This window comes from Haliotis asinina, chromosome 2 (genome assembly GCF_037392515.1).
Source record: "Haliotis asinina isolate JCU_RB_2024 chromosome 2, JCU_Hal_asi_v2, whole genome shotgun sequence".
In the NCBI taxonomy this organism is placed as follows: domain Eukaryota; kingdom Metazoa; phylum Mollusca; class Gastropoda; order Lepetellida; family Haliotidae; genus Haliotis; species Haliotis asinina.
In genome coordinates, this window is record NC_090281.1 from 54,110,345 (window position 1) to 54,128,526 (window position 18,182).

Genomic DNA, 18,182 nt, shown 5'->3' on the forward strand with positions numbered 1-18,182 from the left:
ATTGTACAAATCCTAGTACTTTTCTGGTTGAGTCCCACCCAGCATTCGAACCCGCACCCTCAGAGTCAGGCACCTAGCCAGCACACTACACCGTCTGTAATTGCTGATTTACATAAAAAAGAAATGTTTGGATTATTCCCAGTTTAAGACATTTTCAAATGTGGAAAGATATTTAAAATGTGATATTCCTTGAATCATAGATCTGCATTTTCGAAATTTAGATGTAATTTTAATCATGCAGTTGAAACTGGAAGGTACAATGAAATAAATTACAATGAGAGATATTTTTTTAAAATTTGAATGACAAAAATGTTATTGAAGATGAATTTCAGATGCGCCTTAAGTGTGAACGTATTTTGTTAATGTAAGTTTAAGATATATAAAGAAATATTTGACTGAGTTCGATCCAAATGCCAATTTTATCAGCATTATGAAAGCAAGTAGAGACTGTACCATAAACGATGTCAGTATTTTCTGGATTATTTACTTCAGAGCTTTAGAAATATTCCTCTACAGCAGTATGTGCACTAACTCTCAATGCCATATGCAAATGGGTGTATAATGGGCTCGTGGCTTGTCTGTCTGTCTGACCATGCTTTAATTCATCACCAAAGTTGTCTCCCTTGAGCAACCAGCTGACTGGAAACTGTTTTCATTGGCAGAATAGAGATATCGATTATGTGCTCGCGTTAATAGGATAGTGCAGTACAAATACACAAATAATTGCAGCTAACAGCAATTTACGGATTGTTATCAGGAACCGAAATACTCCATTATTAAGCCCACGACCTAAACACTGCCATACATCTATTGTCAACATAAAACAGAAGGCAATGGCATTACATTGCGCGACAGTACCTGGTGACATGCGCCTCAACAAACTAAAGCTATACATGCCGTAGATATACTTTCGTAACCTGCATCTATTTAGCCTGATGATTATCCCAAGAGGATCGTGTGCCTGTTAAATATTCAGGTGAGGTCAGATTGTTTATTACGGTGGACCTACTGGGGCGTGTCTACGATCGGAGGAGGTGGTGCTGTGTTCTTTTCTGGATTTGGGAGCAGGGAACACGTGTTCGGTAAGTGAAGCTCCGTGTTCAATGGATCCATGGTATGTCTGACTTCTTAACACGTTCCATGGCCATGCTGAATTACTGATGAAGCGACTGTTGGGAGAGATGTGAAACCCAGGAACTCATTCCAAGACATGCTGAATATGGGACATCTTGGACACTGGAGGAAGATATTTAAACGACAATGGGAGAAGTTAAACCGGACCGCGTAAAAGCTTGGACACAAGGAGACAAGGAGAAGAGAAATTTCACAATTCTACAACAAATACATAGTACAAGGTATGGTATTTGTTTTTTCCCATGAAATCATATCCACTATAAATACGCATATAGCATAGCACAGCATACATCATACCATACCATATTTTATATCATACAATATCATATCATAGGTAGACACGACACTGCTCGACTGCTAATCTTCATTAGTTTGTCAAGTTCTCCACCAAATTCAAATAGTGCTATGCTGATATAGTTCATAGCTGTCACACATATGTGCGTGCAAAAGAACCTGTTAAGCTTTAAGTCCTCCATAAATAGTGTCACAAGATTCTAGTACGAACGTTAAGTAGTGGTCTAATTGAGTTGGCAGAGTAAATAAATTAAAAGTTGTTTTTTTTCAGATTGTATACTTGTGGAACAGTGTTTTATGTCATCCAGTTTAATTTTATCAGAAACTACGGCACCTCCATGAACACAATTGACATGATGTACTCTCGAATGGTATCAGCTCTTGGTCTGGTATGCTGTTTAAGGTCTCTTTTGGACTCTTGCATGAGACGACATTTTAGATTGACGTTTGCTCATGTTAAATGTTATATTTTTGTCAGGACACCTCCACACTTACGAGATGAAATTAGGCTTAATGGCGAGTTTAAGACCGATGCGTTTAAACAGAGCTGCGTGTAATGTTCGGCACATACGTGCATGAACGCCACCGGGTATTGGTTAGTTTGTTGGTTTAACGCCGTTGTGTGTGTGTGTGTGCGTGCGTGCGTGCGTGTGTGTCTGTGTGTCTGTGTCCGCGCGGGTGCGTGCGTGAGTATGTGTGTGTATACAGGGGTGCTCTCCCCCAGCCCATTTTGTCCGGAAAGTTTAGTTACTGTAAATGGCCATTGACACTCCTGAAAATTAACTGTGCACCCTCCTTTCTCTGTATACGCCCCTGAGTTTGCTAGTACCGGTTCAGACGGTTTGAGCTGTGAGGTACCATACGGATAACCCACACGAAAAAAACAGTACAACACCTGGTCCTTTCTTAACTCCATCATTCAAAGTCCTCCACAAGGATATAACAAGGATCACCTCGGCAGATAGTTTGTTTACCCATTGTTTAAGGCCGCACTCAGCAATATTCTAACTATATGGCGGCGGCGGCGGCGGTCTGTGAATAATCGAGTCTGGACCAGACAATCAAGTGATCAACACCTTTAGCATAGACCTATGCATTTAGGATTCGACATGTGTTAACCGAGACAGCGAGTCTGACAGCCCGATGCGTTAGTGGCTCTTTTACGACAAGCGTCGGTTGCGAAAGAGCAATTCTAACAAGGATCTTCGGGTGAAGACCTTTATATGAACTGGCGGAAATGGGGAATCGTGAAAAGTTTTGTAAATGTTATGTCATTGAATATAACACGACAGAGTGATTCGTGAGGTTAATGCTTCATCCAGAGACTAATTCAGTGACAAGGCTCATACGTGGAAACAGAGCGAGACGCCATGAACTGGGTTGATAAAATATATTGAACAAACTGTCGATGTCGGTGTGATCTCAATTTGCGTTCAAGCATGACAGGGAGAGTCGGTGCATTGAAGACACAGCATGATAGAAAAACAGAAAACAAAGTTTGGACCATCCGATCTTCTACCGTCTTGTTCGAGTCCTGTTTAAAGATACATTCGGGAGGGGATGGGGGATTGGGGATCAGGAGAACCGGCCTTGAAAGTCACTTATCAACACTGTGCTGAAGGATCGTTTGTATGTTTGAACTTTACATACATACACACAATAATACTAATATGTGTATAGCACCAATACCCAGCATATGTTTCTGACCTCGATCACTGGGTGTCAATCTCAACGACACAGCGAATTTTCCGTTCTCAGCTCCCCGAGGAACATGCAACTCTTGCAGTCTTGCAACTCTAGGCGCATTAATTATTATGGCTTTCCCATCGAGGCACCCATTCATAACTGGGTGGACTGTGACACATAGTCACACTATGTACTTTGTCCAAGTTAACTGCACTTTGCTATACCCGCAACTGAGTGATTGCACGTATTCATGTGGCCACCCTTCGCGGGTTATTTAAGGCGCCCACAAGGAGTTGTGACAACACTGAAACAGTCACTACACAAAACTGCTGACGCTGAGGCTTTTTATACCCTGTCACAGGTGGGATCGATCCCGACAAGTCAAGCTTTGCTGCAGCTGTGCCAAGGGCTTCAGATCGCTCGCCTACCGCGCCCGGATGTTGTACGTGGTGTCCCGACCGTCCCGACAGTTGCATGAAAAGTAAAACGTGTCTCGAACGATATCGTCTCGGCAGCGAACTTACATTCAGATTGCTTCAGCAATGGTAGGTTGTGTTCTCGAAGGAGAGGCGATGTCAGCCAACACCATTGTATCCCCATCTCCAAACTGACAATCTTTAGTAACGTGAGCTTTCAAGTTCTCGTGGACCCATGAAGATCGGTATTCTCCCATGTTAGTTGTCAGACAGGTTAAAACAACCAACTGCCTGGTTGAGTGCACAGCTAATCCTGTTACCTCTGTATGATATTGGAATGGTCCCCAAACTAAAGAACAGAACAACAACGATCGCCCAGACTGAAAGAGGCCAAGATGAAACCTTGACTCCTATCCCACTTGTGTTCTAAATATCAGATGTCTTCACTACACTATGCATGCCTGGCGGTAGTGACCATATAATTATATTATGAATGGATGATGAATAGGCAGTTGCAAAGCTGTTGCTGCGGGCTGCATACGGTTCGACTCAAGTAGAGAATTCTCTGTATGGCAATTACAATAGATGCATCAGCCGAATAATCATGTCTTGTCACACGCAGACGACTAGTGTGTCAGGATTACGTCACGTTACGTAGATTTCACTCGTGAAGTCCTGTTCTATAATAGAATCATTAGAGAATGATCTAATCCTACAACTATGCACTCAAGAGTGGAATTAACCTCGGACCAACTCACCCCAATCTCTGGATCTGAATATCATTAAAGATATGGTCAGTCCTCCTTAGGATCAAACACCAACACCTCCTCAGGTTGACACTTGTCATCGGTTCTCACTTGTGCAGATCGATGCTCATGCTGTTGATCACTGGATTGTCTGGTCCAGACTAGATTTTTACAGGTCACCACCATATAGCTGAAAATTACTGTTGTTGAGTGTGTCGTAAAACTCACTCACTCACTCACTCACTCACTCCGACAAACTACAATGTTATGATAGAATCTCCAGAGTTGTTATAACATTGCTGTATCTGTCTTTGGCTAACAGCTGGGCGATCAGCAACCTACCTTTGTTGTGATGTACCGCTGTATTGCTGTTTGTCTGTCCATGATATGATCTAGCTTGTGGCAACATCTCTTTGAATCCTCGGATAAAAATCCAAATGTGTGTTTAGAACCAGCTGGCGTAGAACTAGTGTTTTTGTCAAAAAAATAATCCAGGCTTGGAAACGTGAACGAGTTAGAAAGAGACATAGGACGATGAACTACTAGTATCCTTTTCTTACTCGTTACTCCACGAATTCCTCCCCGAAGAACCCTAAATGTTATGCAGAAATGTTTAGGCCACCGGTTTTGACACCCAGTAGAGGAGACGGCATAACTGTAAATAGAACCATATGTACATTTTGAGTAGAACTGTACGTTGCAATACATTATGCAAGAAGCTTGAGAGAATGAATTATCTTGTGGAGTGGATTCATCCTGTGAATGGGTATTAGTGTGATCCTAACGGGAGTCCTTTTATTCTAAGATGAAATCACGCTGGGTGGATTTCATCCTTAGCCGAAATAACTCCAGAGGGATTTGACCCCGGAAGTGTCCTGATCGTCCAACACCGGTCCGTCGAATGCATGTCATGGGTGTTGTCCTTAAATGAATAACCTCTATAACAAATGTTGTGAAGAGCAACGCTCCTTATTGATATTTGTGAAATATATGCTACGTGTACTTTCAAGCGGCTGATGTGCAGTGTGATGGCATTAAGGATGTTTAGTCTCTTTTCCCCATTTTTTTTGTTTTGCGATGACAGATGATGACTATGAAGGCAAATGGTAGGTGGTAGTGGTGGTGGTGGTGTGTGTGTGTGAGGCGGGGGGAGGGGGAGTATTCTTGTTTTACCTTGATCAGACTGTTATAGACTGATAGACTGTAATAACCTTTATCTCCGTTGATTGCCGGGTTGTGTCGTCAGATGCTGATTGTCTCAGTGAGTTTCCTTTTCCAGTAGTCTAACCGGTTGGCCTCAAGAATGCTTCCGATGCTGTTCCGAAGAGTGTTACGGTTTGGATGGGCTTGGGTGTGGTCGGAAATGGCTGACTTACTGTCTATTTTCTTCACAAGTGTCTGATATTCCTTGGTAGTTGTTTTTTTGGGTTTTTTTTGTTTTTTTTTGTTTTTTTTTTTTTGTTTTTTTTTGTTGTTTTGTTTTGTTTTTTGTGGGGGTAGGGGGGGTTGTTGCTTGTAGCTGTTTAACATTTGGCTTGTTGAATATTGTTTTTCTGTGAACAATGAAATGTCTGTTGACCTAAAGGCCTTTTTGCAGTACAGGTTTTTCGGCAAGGTCTGGCTTTTCGTTGGCACTCGTTACTGTTCAGCAAAAATGTCTATATGAGTACCTGAATGCCAGTCAATGATTCTCTAGATATTTATATAGGACAGAACAAAATGATATTAAGATATGTGATATTGTTGATATAGAAATGAGTATCATTATTTTTTACAGTCTTTGACCTCTAAACCTCATAGCCGATGAATAATCAATGATGCATCAGACGCCATACAATCAAATCAGTTAATTGCCTTCAAGCCACATACCTGATGAATAATCTACCATGCATCACGCGCCAAACAACAACTGCAGTTAATTAACCCCAAACCAGTATATCTGGTGAAGGATCAACACTACTGCCTAAATGTGCATTCTCCGTACGAGCATTTGGCACGGGTGCGCATCACGTGTGAGTTGTTGTCACGCGGGTGTGCAAAGCATTTGACTTCCGTCGCACGTACAACGTGCGTATGCAAGGAGACAAACGCTTGCCAAACGTGTAACACGAGACTAAGTTCCAGTTGAATATGACGAATGGCTTTAGGGTTGTGGGTACACATTTGTATGAATTTTGAAATTTCATGTGATGGCTGATGAGCTACTGAATGTTTCAGTTGGTGCGTGGTTTTTGGGGTTTTTTTTTGTTTTTTAGTTGTTTTTTGGGGGTGGGTGGGGGGTTGGCTTATTTTTATGGGGTATATACTTAAGGTAGCACTATTTGGTTATGTGGGATTATGTGCGAAAGGGAAGGCCGGATTTGATGTGAAATATACCTAAGGCCTATACCTAAATATACCAAAACTAATGTCCTAACCAGACATAGAATAGAAGGATGGTGCGAACATCCCCCCCTAAACCCCACCCCCAGCACACACACACACACCCTACACCTACCCGTCATCTGTCATCCGGTACCCTTGAAGACTTTGTTCTGGATCCAGTGTTATAGATGTGGAGGCGAAAATACTTCTTCTACAAAACCATTCTGCAGCTTTTCTGCATTTTCCGATTCAACACTATACCAATATGCAGACATATTATGTTTTGCATAAGATATATTTTGATATACAGGTGACGGGATTCAGCTGTACTCAGAGGTTCTGGGCACAGGTGTTTTCTAAATTCTTCTTTTCATAGACGTACCGGTATATGCTGGAGTGCTACTGGTCTTTGCTGAAGTCTGTCGTGTTTTACGTCTGTGTCCACACCTCCACACCTCCACACCTATTTCTGAAACAACTCTGACTGTGCTGGTCCTAAAGGATGCATTACCAGAAACTTTTCCATACTATCCACAGCAGTGAGTGAGTGAGTGAGTTTAGTTTTACGCCGCACTCAGCAATATTCCAGCTATATGGCGGCGGTCTGAAAATAATCGAGTCTGGACCAGACAATCCAGTGATCAACAAGATGAGCATCGATCTGCGCAATTTGGAACCGATGGCATGTGTCAACCAAGTCAGCGAGCCTGACCACCCGATCCCGTTAGTCGCCTCTTACTATCCACAGCAACATGAACGAAGCATTTGATTCAAATGGCATCGTTTTCACAATGGCAAGTGCCAACTGCATCTGGGCAGACACGAACAAACTCTGTAAATCTGAACTTTACCACTAGGGGTGACTGTTCAAGGGGAAACAATTATTGCGATAGTGATAGTCTATTGCAACATACTATTGTGATAGCGATAGCGTATTTTGACCAACTACTCTAATACTATTGCATTAGTTTTTCTGTCCTTGAATTGCATCATTTGAAGTAATTTACTAAATGAATGCATAGTTCATATGTATTAAAAAGTTGAAGTAGTTTCAGTCACTTTTAATAAGTGACAAGAAACTTGAAGCTTAAGCAAACAGTTAACGGGTGACAAGGACAGATAACTCTGTATTGAACGAATGTGGTATTTCTTGTACTTATGACAAAAATCTTTACTTAACTATCGATAGGCACATATACTGTCGATCATTTAATAGTTTTTCGTTTCTGTCATCGATTAATTGTTATCAAATACTTAACAATTGCAAGCAGTCTACTGATAGTTCGATGCAGCGTTTCTGCCCTGTTTACCACAGGCAGGTGTTCGCTGAAACACTGTCTACAACCGTGAGGATGACATCTGTACCGACTCTACTTGACTCGTCGTCGGTTTAGCAGACAGCCCTCCAATACCTTCGCGACTTTGCAGTAACTGCACAGAACTGATGTCCTCATCACCCACAAGCGTGTACATGTAACTGAACAATACGATCGCTAGTGTCCTCATCACTCACAAGCGTGTCCCTCATGTAACTGAACAGAACGCTCGCTGGTGTCCTCATCACTCACAGGCTTGTACATGTTGAAAACCGACCTGACCTGAAAATATAAGGAGATATAGGACTGAACCACGTTTTTGACGACTCTTCTTGAGAGCTTTGGTTCGACCCGTCTGAAATATGCGTTTCTTTTTGGAATCAGAGGTGGTGTCATAACCTTCCAGCTCATTGACCACCGTCAAGCCAGCTGGAGATTGTCTGCTTAGCAAATTGTTTCCTTATTCTCATAATAGCAGAACTATCTGATGTCCCCATTTCTGTGTCCAGCAGACCGTATGTCCTCTTGAGATTCCAAACAATCGCAGTTCAATTTATACTTGACAGATTTACTTTGGAACTTTAATTCAAGCACTCTATGTTTCCTCATCTTTCGTGGGTTTTTTTCACATTTCAAACAACGATAACCGCCCCGACTCTTAAACCAAATCCACTTTCAGAGAATGAGGGTTTACATGCACGCATTTCCCTCTAACACTCCGAGCAGCTGGAACCTTTGAAGGGTGAAGAAACTTAAAGGCCTAAAACTCGGGCGGGCGCACGTCACGCGTCGCTAGCTACACGGATATATATGTAGGTTGTTTTTGACATTACACAACACAGTTTGTCGGGTGACAAAGAATTCATACCAGTGAACAGTCACTCTTCAGGGAAGGACGACTACACTTGGTAAGATGTCTAGGTAAGTGTTTAGTCAATATTACATTCGGCTTTCCTAAGTGGGGCATTTCAATGTGGGAACGAGAAACATAGTTCTTGTTCCTTATCTGTCGGTCCCGTGGCGAAATGCTGTTTTTGTTTAAAACACGAATGAAAATGTTTTATGTGGCATGTATTTATCGACGGACATATAACGTCTATATTTTGAGGATAAGGACGTTTCGGGTATATTCTTACTCCTTCGACAGGTGAATTTAAAACATCAGGAAGGCTGTATGAGTTTTGGGATGCTTTCCCTTGGTATGGGTGAACGTTCTCGACAGTTTTGACTGATAAGTATCTGTATAGATCTATGCTCTCCTATACAGAAACTGGACATTATTTTGCGTAGTTGTTGTATACGTTATGAACGACGAAACAGGCGTGAGGCCTCCACGAGAAAAGGAGACAACAAAAGCGAAGAAATCCAGCAGCCCTGAGCCCAGTGAGCCGTTACAAAGAAATATGGCGGACCCATGTATGATACACAGTCCAACGTCAGGCACACAATCACATGTTCAGTTTTACCATAGGGATGTGTATTGCCCTAATTTCGTGTTTTATTTAGATATAATGCACATACTCTTCCGTATTGCGATACATATTGCAATATATTGTGAAAGAAGAGTTTTTGAGATTTGTCCACTTACCTCTTAACTGAATCACAGTATATCTGAGTAATCATTGTGCATTGTTTAGCTTCCTTCAAAGTGAAAAAAGAAAAACACTCTTCTGTTCATATTTTATTTTAAAACAGCAGGCATCGACACTGACTGAATCACTGCAACAAAAAGGCATACATCTGACCTTTTTACCCGATAAAATCCTACAAAGTACATATCGTACCCCCATGTAAAATACACAAAATATCATTTTATTTTATTTTAAAATAACATGTAAATAAAATGGTGTCTGCCTTTGGACTGGTTGTTTTCAACATCCATTGAAGCATATTATGACAAGCTTAAACCTGCTGTAAAAGATGATTAACTATGTTTACGTGGAGGGTGCAAACAATTCAATGTATAAAATGAAATAGTGAAAGTCGGTAAAATAAACGTGCACATAGTCAACTCAAAAACAGCTAATCGAAAGTTGTTTCAAACTCCGTGCACTGCATGCGTCACATTATGACAAGGGCGGAAAATCATGTCATATCAGCCCTAAGGGCAAAACTGCATACCAGCCCAATCTGCCTTAAGGCCGAAAATGCATACCAGCCATATCAGCCACTGGGCCTACAATCATTTCAGTCATATCAGCCCATGGGCCGGAAATGCAGATCAGCCATATGAGCCCTAGGACCGAAACTCCACACCGTATTCCCCGGATACTATAACTGGTACGGAGTGAATACACGGAAACCCTCGAAACTTTAATAGACGGAGCCTATTATATTTTAGAAACACTGTTTTTCCGTCGTTTGCTCGAGGTCCATCATGAAATGGCTCAAGAATTATTTCTAATCAAGGAGACGATGGCTTGGCTGCTCTTCCAGGCAGAATCATGGAACTAAGGCAAAATTTAAACGATGAAAACACAGACCGGTTATCTAATGACACGGATACTTTGTCATTGTTCGACCGTACAAAGAATGTCAACACCGCAAGAAAATATCCGACTGTGATCTGAAGTTGTTGTTGTGATATGGTAGTGGTGCGCTGATACGATTGGCGAAATGAAAACTCTTATGTAATAACCTCTTAACAATATGGCTAAACTTTGATAAACCTATAGGATCCACCGGTAATGATATATTTTGTGCACTGGTTTGTCTCCCATCTCAGTTTACAACCTACGGCAAATTCTGATTTTGAACAATTTTACGAGAGCTTTTTAGTCGATAATCAAACCTCAGATTAAATGAACATTGGCACAGTTATTCTGATGGGTGATTTCAACAGCTGAACTCAACTCGAGAATGATTTCATAAGCAACGATGCACTTAGTTCGCAATTCATTTACAGATCTCATTGATTCAGTGACTGTGTGCAAAATCGCACGTACCACACTATATTTTTTAATGAATATTTGATAGAATTTCCTGCCTATACGGTTTCATGACTTTGCTGCATCAGGGTTTCGTTTTGTTGTATCAGCAGTTTTCTCCCTTCACCTTTGTCATCTTCAATAATTGTGCCTGTATTTAGAAAAAAAAGGTGATATCAGAGACCCAACTGACTAGCAGTTTCAACCGTGTGAGTTGTTCACAGTTCTACAGTTCTAATCTAAGACTTTTGTCTTGGTCATCAGAGAATAATGTAATTGTCTTGGACATCAGAGAATTATGTAATATCCGACGCCTAGTTTGGTTTCCGATCGGATCTATACACAGTTGACGCAAGGTGCTTTAAACGTAGTTTTATTCATGAAAGCGAATTGGGATTGGTGAACAAGCTTTCCTCCTCATGTTAACACCGCTCTCATGCAAATTGTAATTCAACATGAACAACACATTTTAGTCAAAAGGGCTTTAGTTTTATTAGAGCCTTTGACTCTGTGGACCGCCTTAAGCTTTGGTGTAGGCTATGACAGATATGGATAGGGGACAAGTACATGTAGTTGACTGTTATTCTTTGTATTTATTTAAATGTTAGGTCTTGTGTGTCAGTGAATGATTTTAATAGTCCGCTTATTGCAAGGCGAAGTGTTATCACTATCCTGTTTTCTTTATGCATTAATGATTTTGCAACTAAATGCATTTTGTTCAAGATGACTGCCCACCATATGAACACAAGCAGCACTGTGTAGTTTTCTTCACGAAACTACTGACGTGCGTCAACGTTTGTTGGACTCTATTATTCTACAACGTGGGGATGGAAGTTAACACTATGAAATCTAAGATCGTTGTTTTCCGCAATGGATCAAAAGTTAAAATAAAAGCTCATATGACGACGTGCATTCAAGTGTATATGCGGGTGCTTGAACTAGTACTAGACTTAAGCTGCTTTACAGTGAGATACTGAGATACCATGACGCAGTTAAACATGGCCACCCCACTAAGACACATTATTTTGACTCCGAGTCGACAAGTCCTTGTTGTACCCATTAATGTCGACTACCCTAATTTAACGTCTTTTGGTATGACGCCAACGGGGATCGAACCCGCTCAACGCTCTAACCATTACACGACAGAATCGGGCCATAATGGAAGTAATATTGATATTATGATAACTTTGCGTATTTGGGGGGATTATTTTTAATTATAATAATACATTGCTATAGCTAAAAAGAAATTAACTGACCAGGGAAAAAAGCTCTGTTTGCTCTGGTAAATAAAATTAAGCCTCTATATTTTAATCCTGAAAGTATGCTATCAGCATTTGATGCCTACGTTGGTTCTGTTTCACAGTCTATGCTATGCATGAAAGGAGGGTATCAGTTATAACCTGAATAATTTTGAAGATAAGTTTTACTTTATTTGGGTTTGACCTATATATATGTCAGAAATATCTTACACCATATCACTGTAAAAATCTGTCTGTCTTCACATTAATCCAGTTGTTTGGTTTAAGTAATGTTAAACAGTTATATAATCTTGGATAATATTTGTTCACTGCATGTAGTATACAGAATTTGCATTAAAAATAATTATGTGCATTCTCCATATTTATGTGCACATTTACCACCAAAAGTGTGAAAACCCGCCCATTTGTATCAGTTTATACTGCATTATTTTTTCTGTAACCCTTAAGTTGTGACCCGTGAAGGTCCCGGGGTAGAATAGGCCTTCAGCAACCCATGCTTGCCATAAAAGGCGACTATGCTTGTCGTAAGAGGCGACTAACGGGATCGGGTGGTCAGACTAGCTGACTTGGTTGACACATGTCATCGGTTCCCAATTGCGCAGATCGATGCCCATGTTGTTGATCACTGGATTGTCTGGTCCAGACTCGATTATTTACAGACCGTCGCCATATAGCTGGAATATTGCTAAGTGCGACGTAAAACTAAACTCACTCACTCACTCACTTAAGTTGTAAATGTTAAGATTAATAAAGAACCGGATTGAATCGAAGTACATGTGAAGCAACAAAAGTGATGACATACATGGGAAGCCAGTAGTTAAAGGTTAAGGGCAATGGACAGATAGACCTTATGGGGGCATCAATGGTGAGATAACAGTAGTGGAACTTGACTAGGGATGATTAAACACAATGACATGAAAATGACAAAATGACATAAAAAATAAAAACTCCCATGCGTCTGGCAGGTATTATCTGTGCTGGCTTCCATGTCATGGCACCTACATGACTATTGTTCTCTGGATTAATTCCGATTCTTATTTGGTTATGGCTTAAGCAAACTTTATTCGTGTAAATAATGAGCAGGATTGGCAAACAAGGCAAAGGCTTATTTTAATGCCGTTACATTACAAAACCATCGATTACATACATGTATCTGAGACATCAACAGAAACACAAAAAAATATTCAAATGACAATGAATTGGGTCAAACGGAATAGATTCATTTACAGTAGGTTTATAGTTGCGTATGACTTTTCATATCGGTATATTTAATTTACTTCTTAAATCTTGATTCCACAAGGCTTATATACTCTTAAATGTTGGGGAACTCCATTTGTTTTATTTACGATTAAGAACATTTAGGAGATTTATCGGAGTCAATAAATGTTCATATGATATTATTGAATGTTTTGAGAGTGCATCACCATCTACACTTCCTTACAACCGTAGAATGTAGTCGCCTTTGAAGGATGATTGGTGTATGGCATGTAATTTTCATGTATACGATGTCTTGACATAATGACGCCGTTTAAAGAAGTCAAACAATAAACAAATTTAACAATTTCTGCAGTCCTCCGCCTTGATAAGCTGGAACATTGCTAAAAGCGGCGTAAAACCATACTGACTCACTCATTGGTTGAACTAATATTAATATGCCTTGATGAACACTCTATTTGAACGTTCGCCCCTATTTTGCCATTACAACACAACATGATTTCATTATAGTTTGTTTCGAAGTTATAACTATTGCTTTGATATGAGTCATCTAGGATCGACAGTTTGTGATGTGTTGCACCTGTACTCTGTGTATATCAAGATCCGGGTTAGAACTGGTTTTATGTAACCCATGCTTGTCGTAAGGCGCGGCTACCGGGATCAGGTGGTCAGGTTCGCCGACTTGGTTGACACAGGTCATCATATCTCATTTGCGTAGATTGATGCTCATTCTCCTGATCACTGGATTGTGACTCGATTATTTACAGACCGCAGTCATAACGCTGGAATACTGCTGTGTGCAGCGTTAGACAACCAACTGTTTTAGTCGTGATTAATATACTTCACAACTTCCACATGCTGCATGTTGTAACTGGTTTTCAGACACTAAACACAATATTGTTATCATATCAACAAAAACTACAGCTGACTTAAAATGTTAATGTCGCGTGAATAATTGCAGTCTTTAGAAATACACCAGTTAACCATGATCAAAACACAATTTATGTCGTACAAACGTCTTTTGTTTGGTGTCTCTAAATAGCATAGAATGCACAATGACACAGCAAGCACAAAGCAAGTTATCTGTTCCCCATCGTTTAGGAATAGATTATCTCCGAAGCAAACATCTGACGAAGTATGCGAATACTAGCTGATGTTATATTGTCTGTTCGCCAGCAAGTGAATATCGTATTGCTTTCTCTATAATCACATTTGTCATTCATGTAAAATTGTCAGTTCATTCATGATTTACATGAGTGCAGACTATCAAGCCGTGATAACCACTCTAAGACCTGTGTGCTCTAAATCATTGGAGATTTAAAACATACCGCAGCTTCGATCTATTTTGTAGCACCCTTATAACAGCCTTATGGTACTGTTTCAATCCATTTGGTAGCACCTTTCTAACAGTCCTACGGTACTATTACGATCTATTTTGTAACACCCTTCTACCGGCCTTATGGTACTGTTTCGCTCTATTTTCTAACATCCTTCTAACAGCCTTATGTTACTGTCTCGATTTATTTTGTAACACCCTTCTAACAGCCTTATGGTACTGTTTCGATTTATTTTGTAACACCCTTCTAACAGCCTTATGGTACTATTTCGATCTATTTTGTAACACCCTTCTAACAGCCTTATGGTACTGTTTCGCTCTATTTTGTAACACCCTTCTAACAGCCTTATGGTACTGTTTCGGTCTATTTTGTAGCATCCTTCTAACAGCCTTATGGTACTGTTTCGATCTATTTTGTAACACCCTTATAACAGCCTTATGGCACTGTTTCGATCTATTTTGTAGCATCCTTCTAACAGCCTTATGGTACTGTTTCGATCTATTTTGTAACACCCTTCTAACAGCCTTATGGTACTGTTTCGATCTATTTTGTAACACCCTTCTAACAGCCTTATGGTACTGTTTCGATCTATTTTGTAACACCCTTCTAACAGCCTTATGGTACTGTTTCGATCTATTTTGTAACACCCTTCTAACAGCCTTATGGTACTGTTTCGATCTATTTTGTAACACCCTTCTAACAGCCTTATGGTACTGTTTCGATCTATTTTGTAGCATCCTTCTAACAGCCTTATGGTACTGTTTCGATCTATTTTGTAACACCCATCTAACAGCCTTATGGCACTGTTTCGATCTATTTTGTAGCATCCTTCTAACAGCCTTATGGTACTGTTTCGATCTATTTTGTAACACCCATCTAACAGCCGTATGGTACTGTTTCGATCTATTTTGTAACACCCTTCTAACAGCCTTATGGTACTGTTTCGATCTATTTTGTAGCATCCTTCTAACAGCCTTATGGTACTGTTTCGATCTATTTTGTAACACCCATCTAACAGCCTTATGGTACTGTTTCGATCTATTTTGTAACACCCTTCTAACAGCCTTATGGTACTGTTTCGATCTATTTTGTAGCATCCTTCTAACAGCCTTATGGTACTGTTTCGATCTATTTTGTAACACCCATCTAACAGCCTTATGGTATTGTTTCGATCTATTTTGTAACACCCTTCTAACAGCCTTATGGTACTGTTTCGATCTATTTTGTAACACCCATCTAACAGCCTTATGGTACTGTTTCGATCTATTTTGTAACACCCATCTAACAGCCTTATGGTACTGTTTCGGTCTATTTTGTAACACTCTTCTAACAGCCGTATGGTACTGTTTCGATCTATTTTGTAGCATCCTTCTAACAGCCTTATGGTACTGTTTCGATCTATTTTGTAACACCCATCTAACAGCCTTATGGTACTGTTTCGATCTATTTTGTAACACCCTTCTAACAGCCTTATGGTACTGTTTCGATCCATTTTGTAACACCCATCTAACAGCCTTATGGTACTGTTTCGGTCTATTTTGTAACACTCTTCTAACGGCCTTATGGTACTGTTTCGATCTATTTTGTAACACCCTTCTAACAGCCTTATGGTACTGTTTCGATTTATTTTGTAACACCCTTCTAACAGCCTCATGGTACTGTTTCGATCTATTTTGTAACACCTTGGAACGACAATGATCACGATCGCTACAATAGTCTCGGATAGAAGTGTAATCTTATTTTCTAAATATCCCTGAGGTCACTGGTCTGTGGTCTCTCTTATCATAAAAGGTTTATGTACCGTCAACATCAAAGGATATCCATGAGTGACTCATCCACGAAATTTTCATTGGTTGGTTGAACACAGCTCCACCATAGGGCAATGAAGCATTAACATGAAATTGGTGTCGCATGACACTATGATATTATCTCTCATGTTCATCAGTTAACAAAAGCGACACAGTCTTGCCTTTAATCACAATATGTGTCTCCTAGACTGCATGTCTTTAACCTCTCTAAAATGAATCACCAGTAAACGGTAATGACACGGATGCCCGAGGAAGGTCGAGATGACGTCGTCCCACATATCGGATACTCAAGGAACTCACTCAAGAGGACACCTGGGGACTCACATAGGGGATCGCGTGGGATAACATGATTGCAGCTGCTACGTCAAATCTGGAAATGCTGTCTTCGCCCCCCAAACCTTATAAATAGTCTGATCCCGGATGCTCAAAACCTGACGAAATATCCCCTGAAAACAGAGGTAGCTTGTGATCTCTTGACTATTTGTTTTTCTTGTTTTGTTATTTCATATCTGTCATTTTAAATTATTGAATGTTTCTACGCATACTTGATTATCTGGTTAGTGTACTAGTTGTTTCGAAACTACATGTATACGGCTGAATTTTTGTATTTCACTTTTTTATAAAATCAACATATAGTGAATAGTGCATTTCACAACGTCAAGAAGTTTCCTGGATTTTTCATAATGATCTTTCAAATGTCCCAAGACTTTTATAATAAACAGCTAAATACAAAACAACTTAACTAGAAAGACATACGGCATGAAGACCAAAATGGTAGAAATGATGGTTATATGGCTGAGATATTGCCGATGTGACGTTAGATTTTAATTTTTAGTTCGGATTTTTTTACACTAATATTCGGGTGCAAAACGTTTGCATCGTGTTCGTTACATGAAACGCACGTACCAGTAACACACAGGTCGAGTACCGGAAGCGAATGGAAAATTAATGTGAAACCAACGAATGTTGTCATTGGTATTCTTTTTCAAACGAGAGATAAAATGTGGTAAAATTGTCTAAAAACTCAACCAAGCAGTTAAATTTTGACACGAAATGTGCCAGAAGCATGGCAGATGATCATCGGTATTCTCTAAAACCCAACCAAACACCTTCACATGGAGAACGTACGGCAGGACACAGTGTCCAAAACTGTGAGTGAGTATGATTTTACTTCGCTTTCAGCAATATTCCAGCAATATCACTGCGGGGGACATCAGAAATGGATTTCACACATTCTACCCATATGGGGAATCGAACCCAGGTCTTCGGCGTGACAAGCGAACGCTTCAACCACAAGGCTACTCCGCAGCCCCCGAAACCAAAGCCCTAATCCGACAATGCTATGAAAGATGACACTAATGCACATCACTAGCCACACAATCAGTGCTGTTAAATCTCTTCAAAAACACAAACTATATGACTGTTCCACCATGCATCACTAACGAAACAGTCAGTGTAGCTAATGAAAGAAAATATAGCTTTACAGATTCACCATAATAGGTAACCAATTTACATTCAGTCGTGGGAATGCTTCAGCCAGACAAATCAATAAAATGTTTGTTCAAAGTATTTGACATAGGGAATGTATCTAAACAAAAGCTGACGAATCTGGTTACCGCGGGGGACAGGAGCTAGCTTGGCGAACAGACAATTGCATCATTGTGATTTGCACACCTATTG

At 40.2% G+C, this 18,182-nt stretch overlaps 1 protein-coding gene across 2 annotated transcripts in view; it reads left to right on the forward strand.

Moving 5' to 3' along the window:
- The first annotated feature begins 674 nt into the window (after positions 1-674).
- Positions 675-18,182, forward strand: part of LOC137273923 (acid-sensing ion channel 4-B-like) — a 35,696-nt gene continuing 18,188 nt past the window's right edge. Inside the window, exon 1 of one of the 2 annotated variants that reach the window (XM_067806830.1) lies at positions 675-1,355. In XM_067806830.1, the coding sequence (XP_067662931.1) occupies positions 1,261-1,355 (95 nt within the window). In that variant the 5' untranslated portion in view covers positions 675-1,260. Of the gene's footprint in view, positions 1,356-8,735; positions 8,878-18,182 lie in introns of those variants that run through there. The other variant, XM_067806831.1, reaches the window with a different exon arrangement.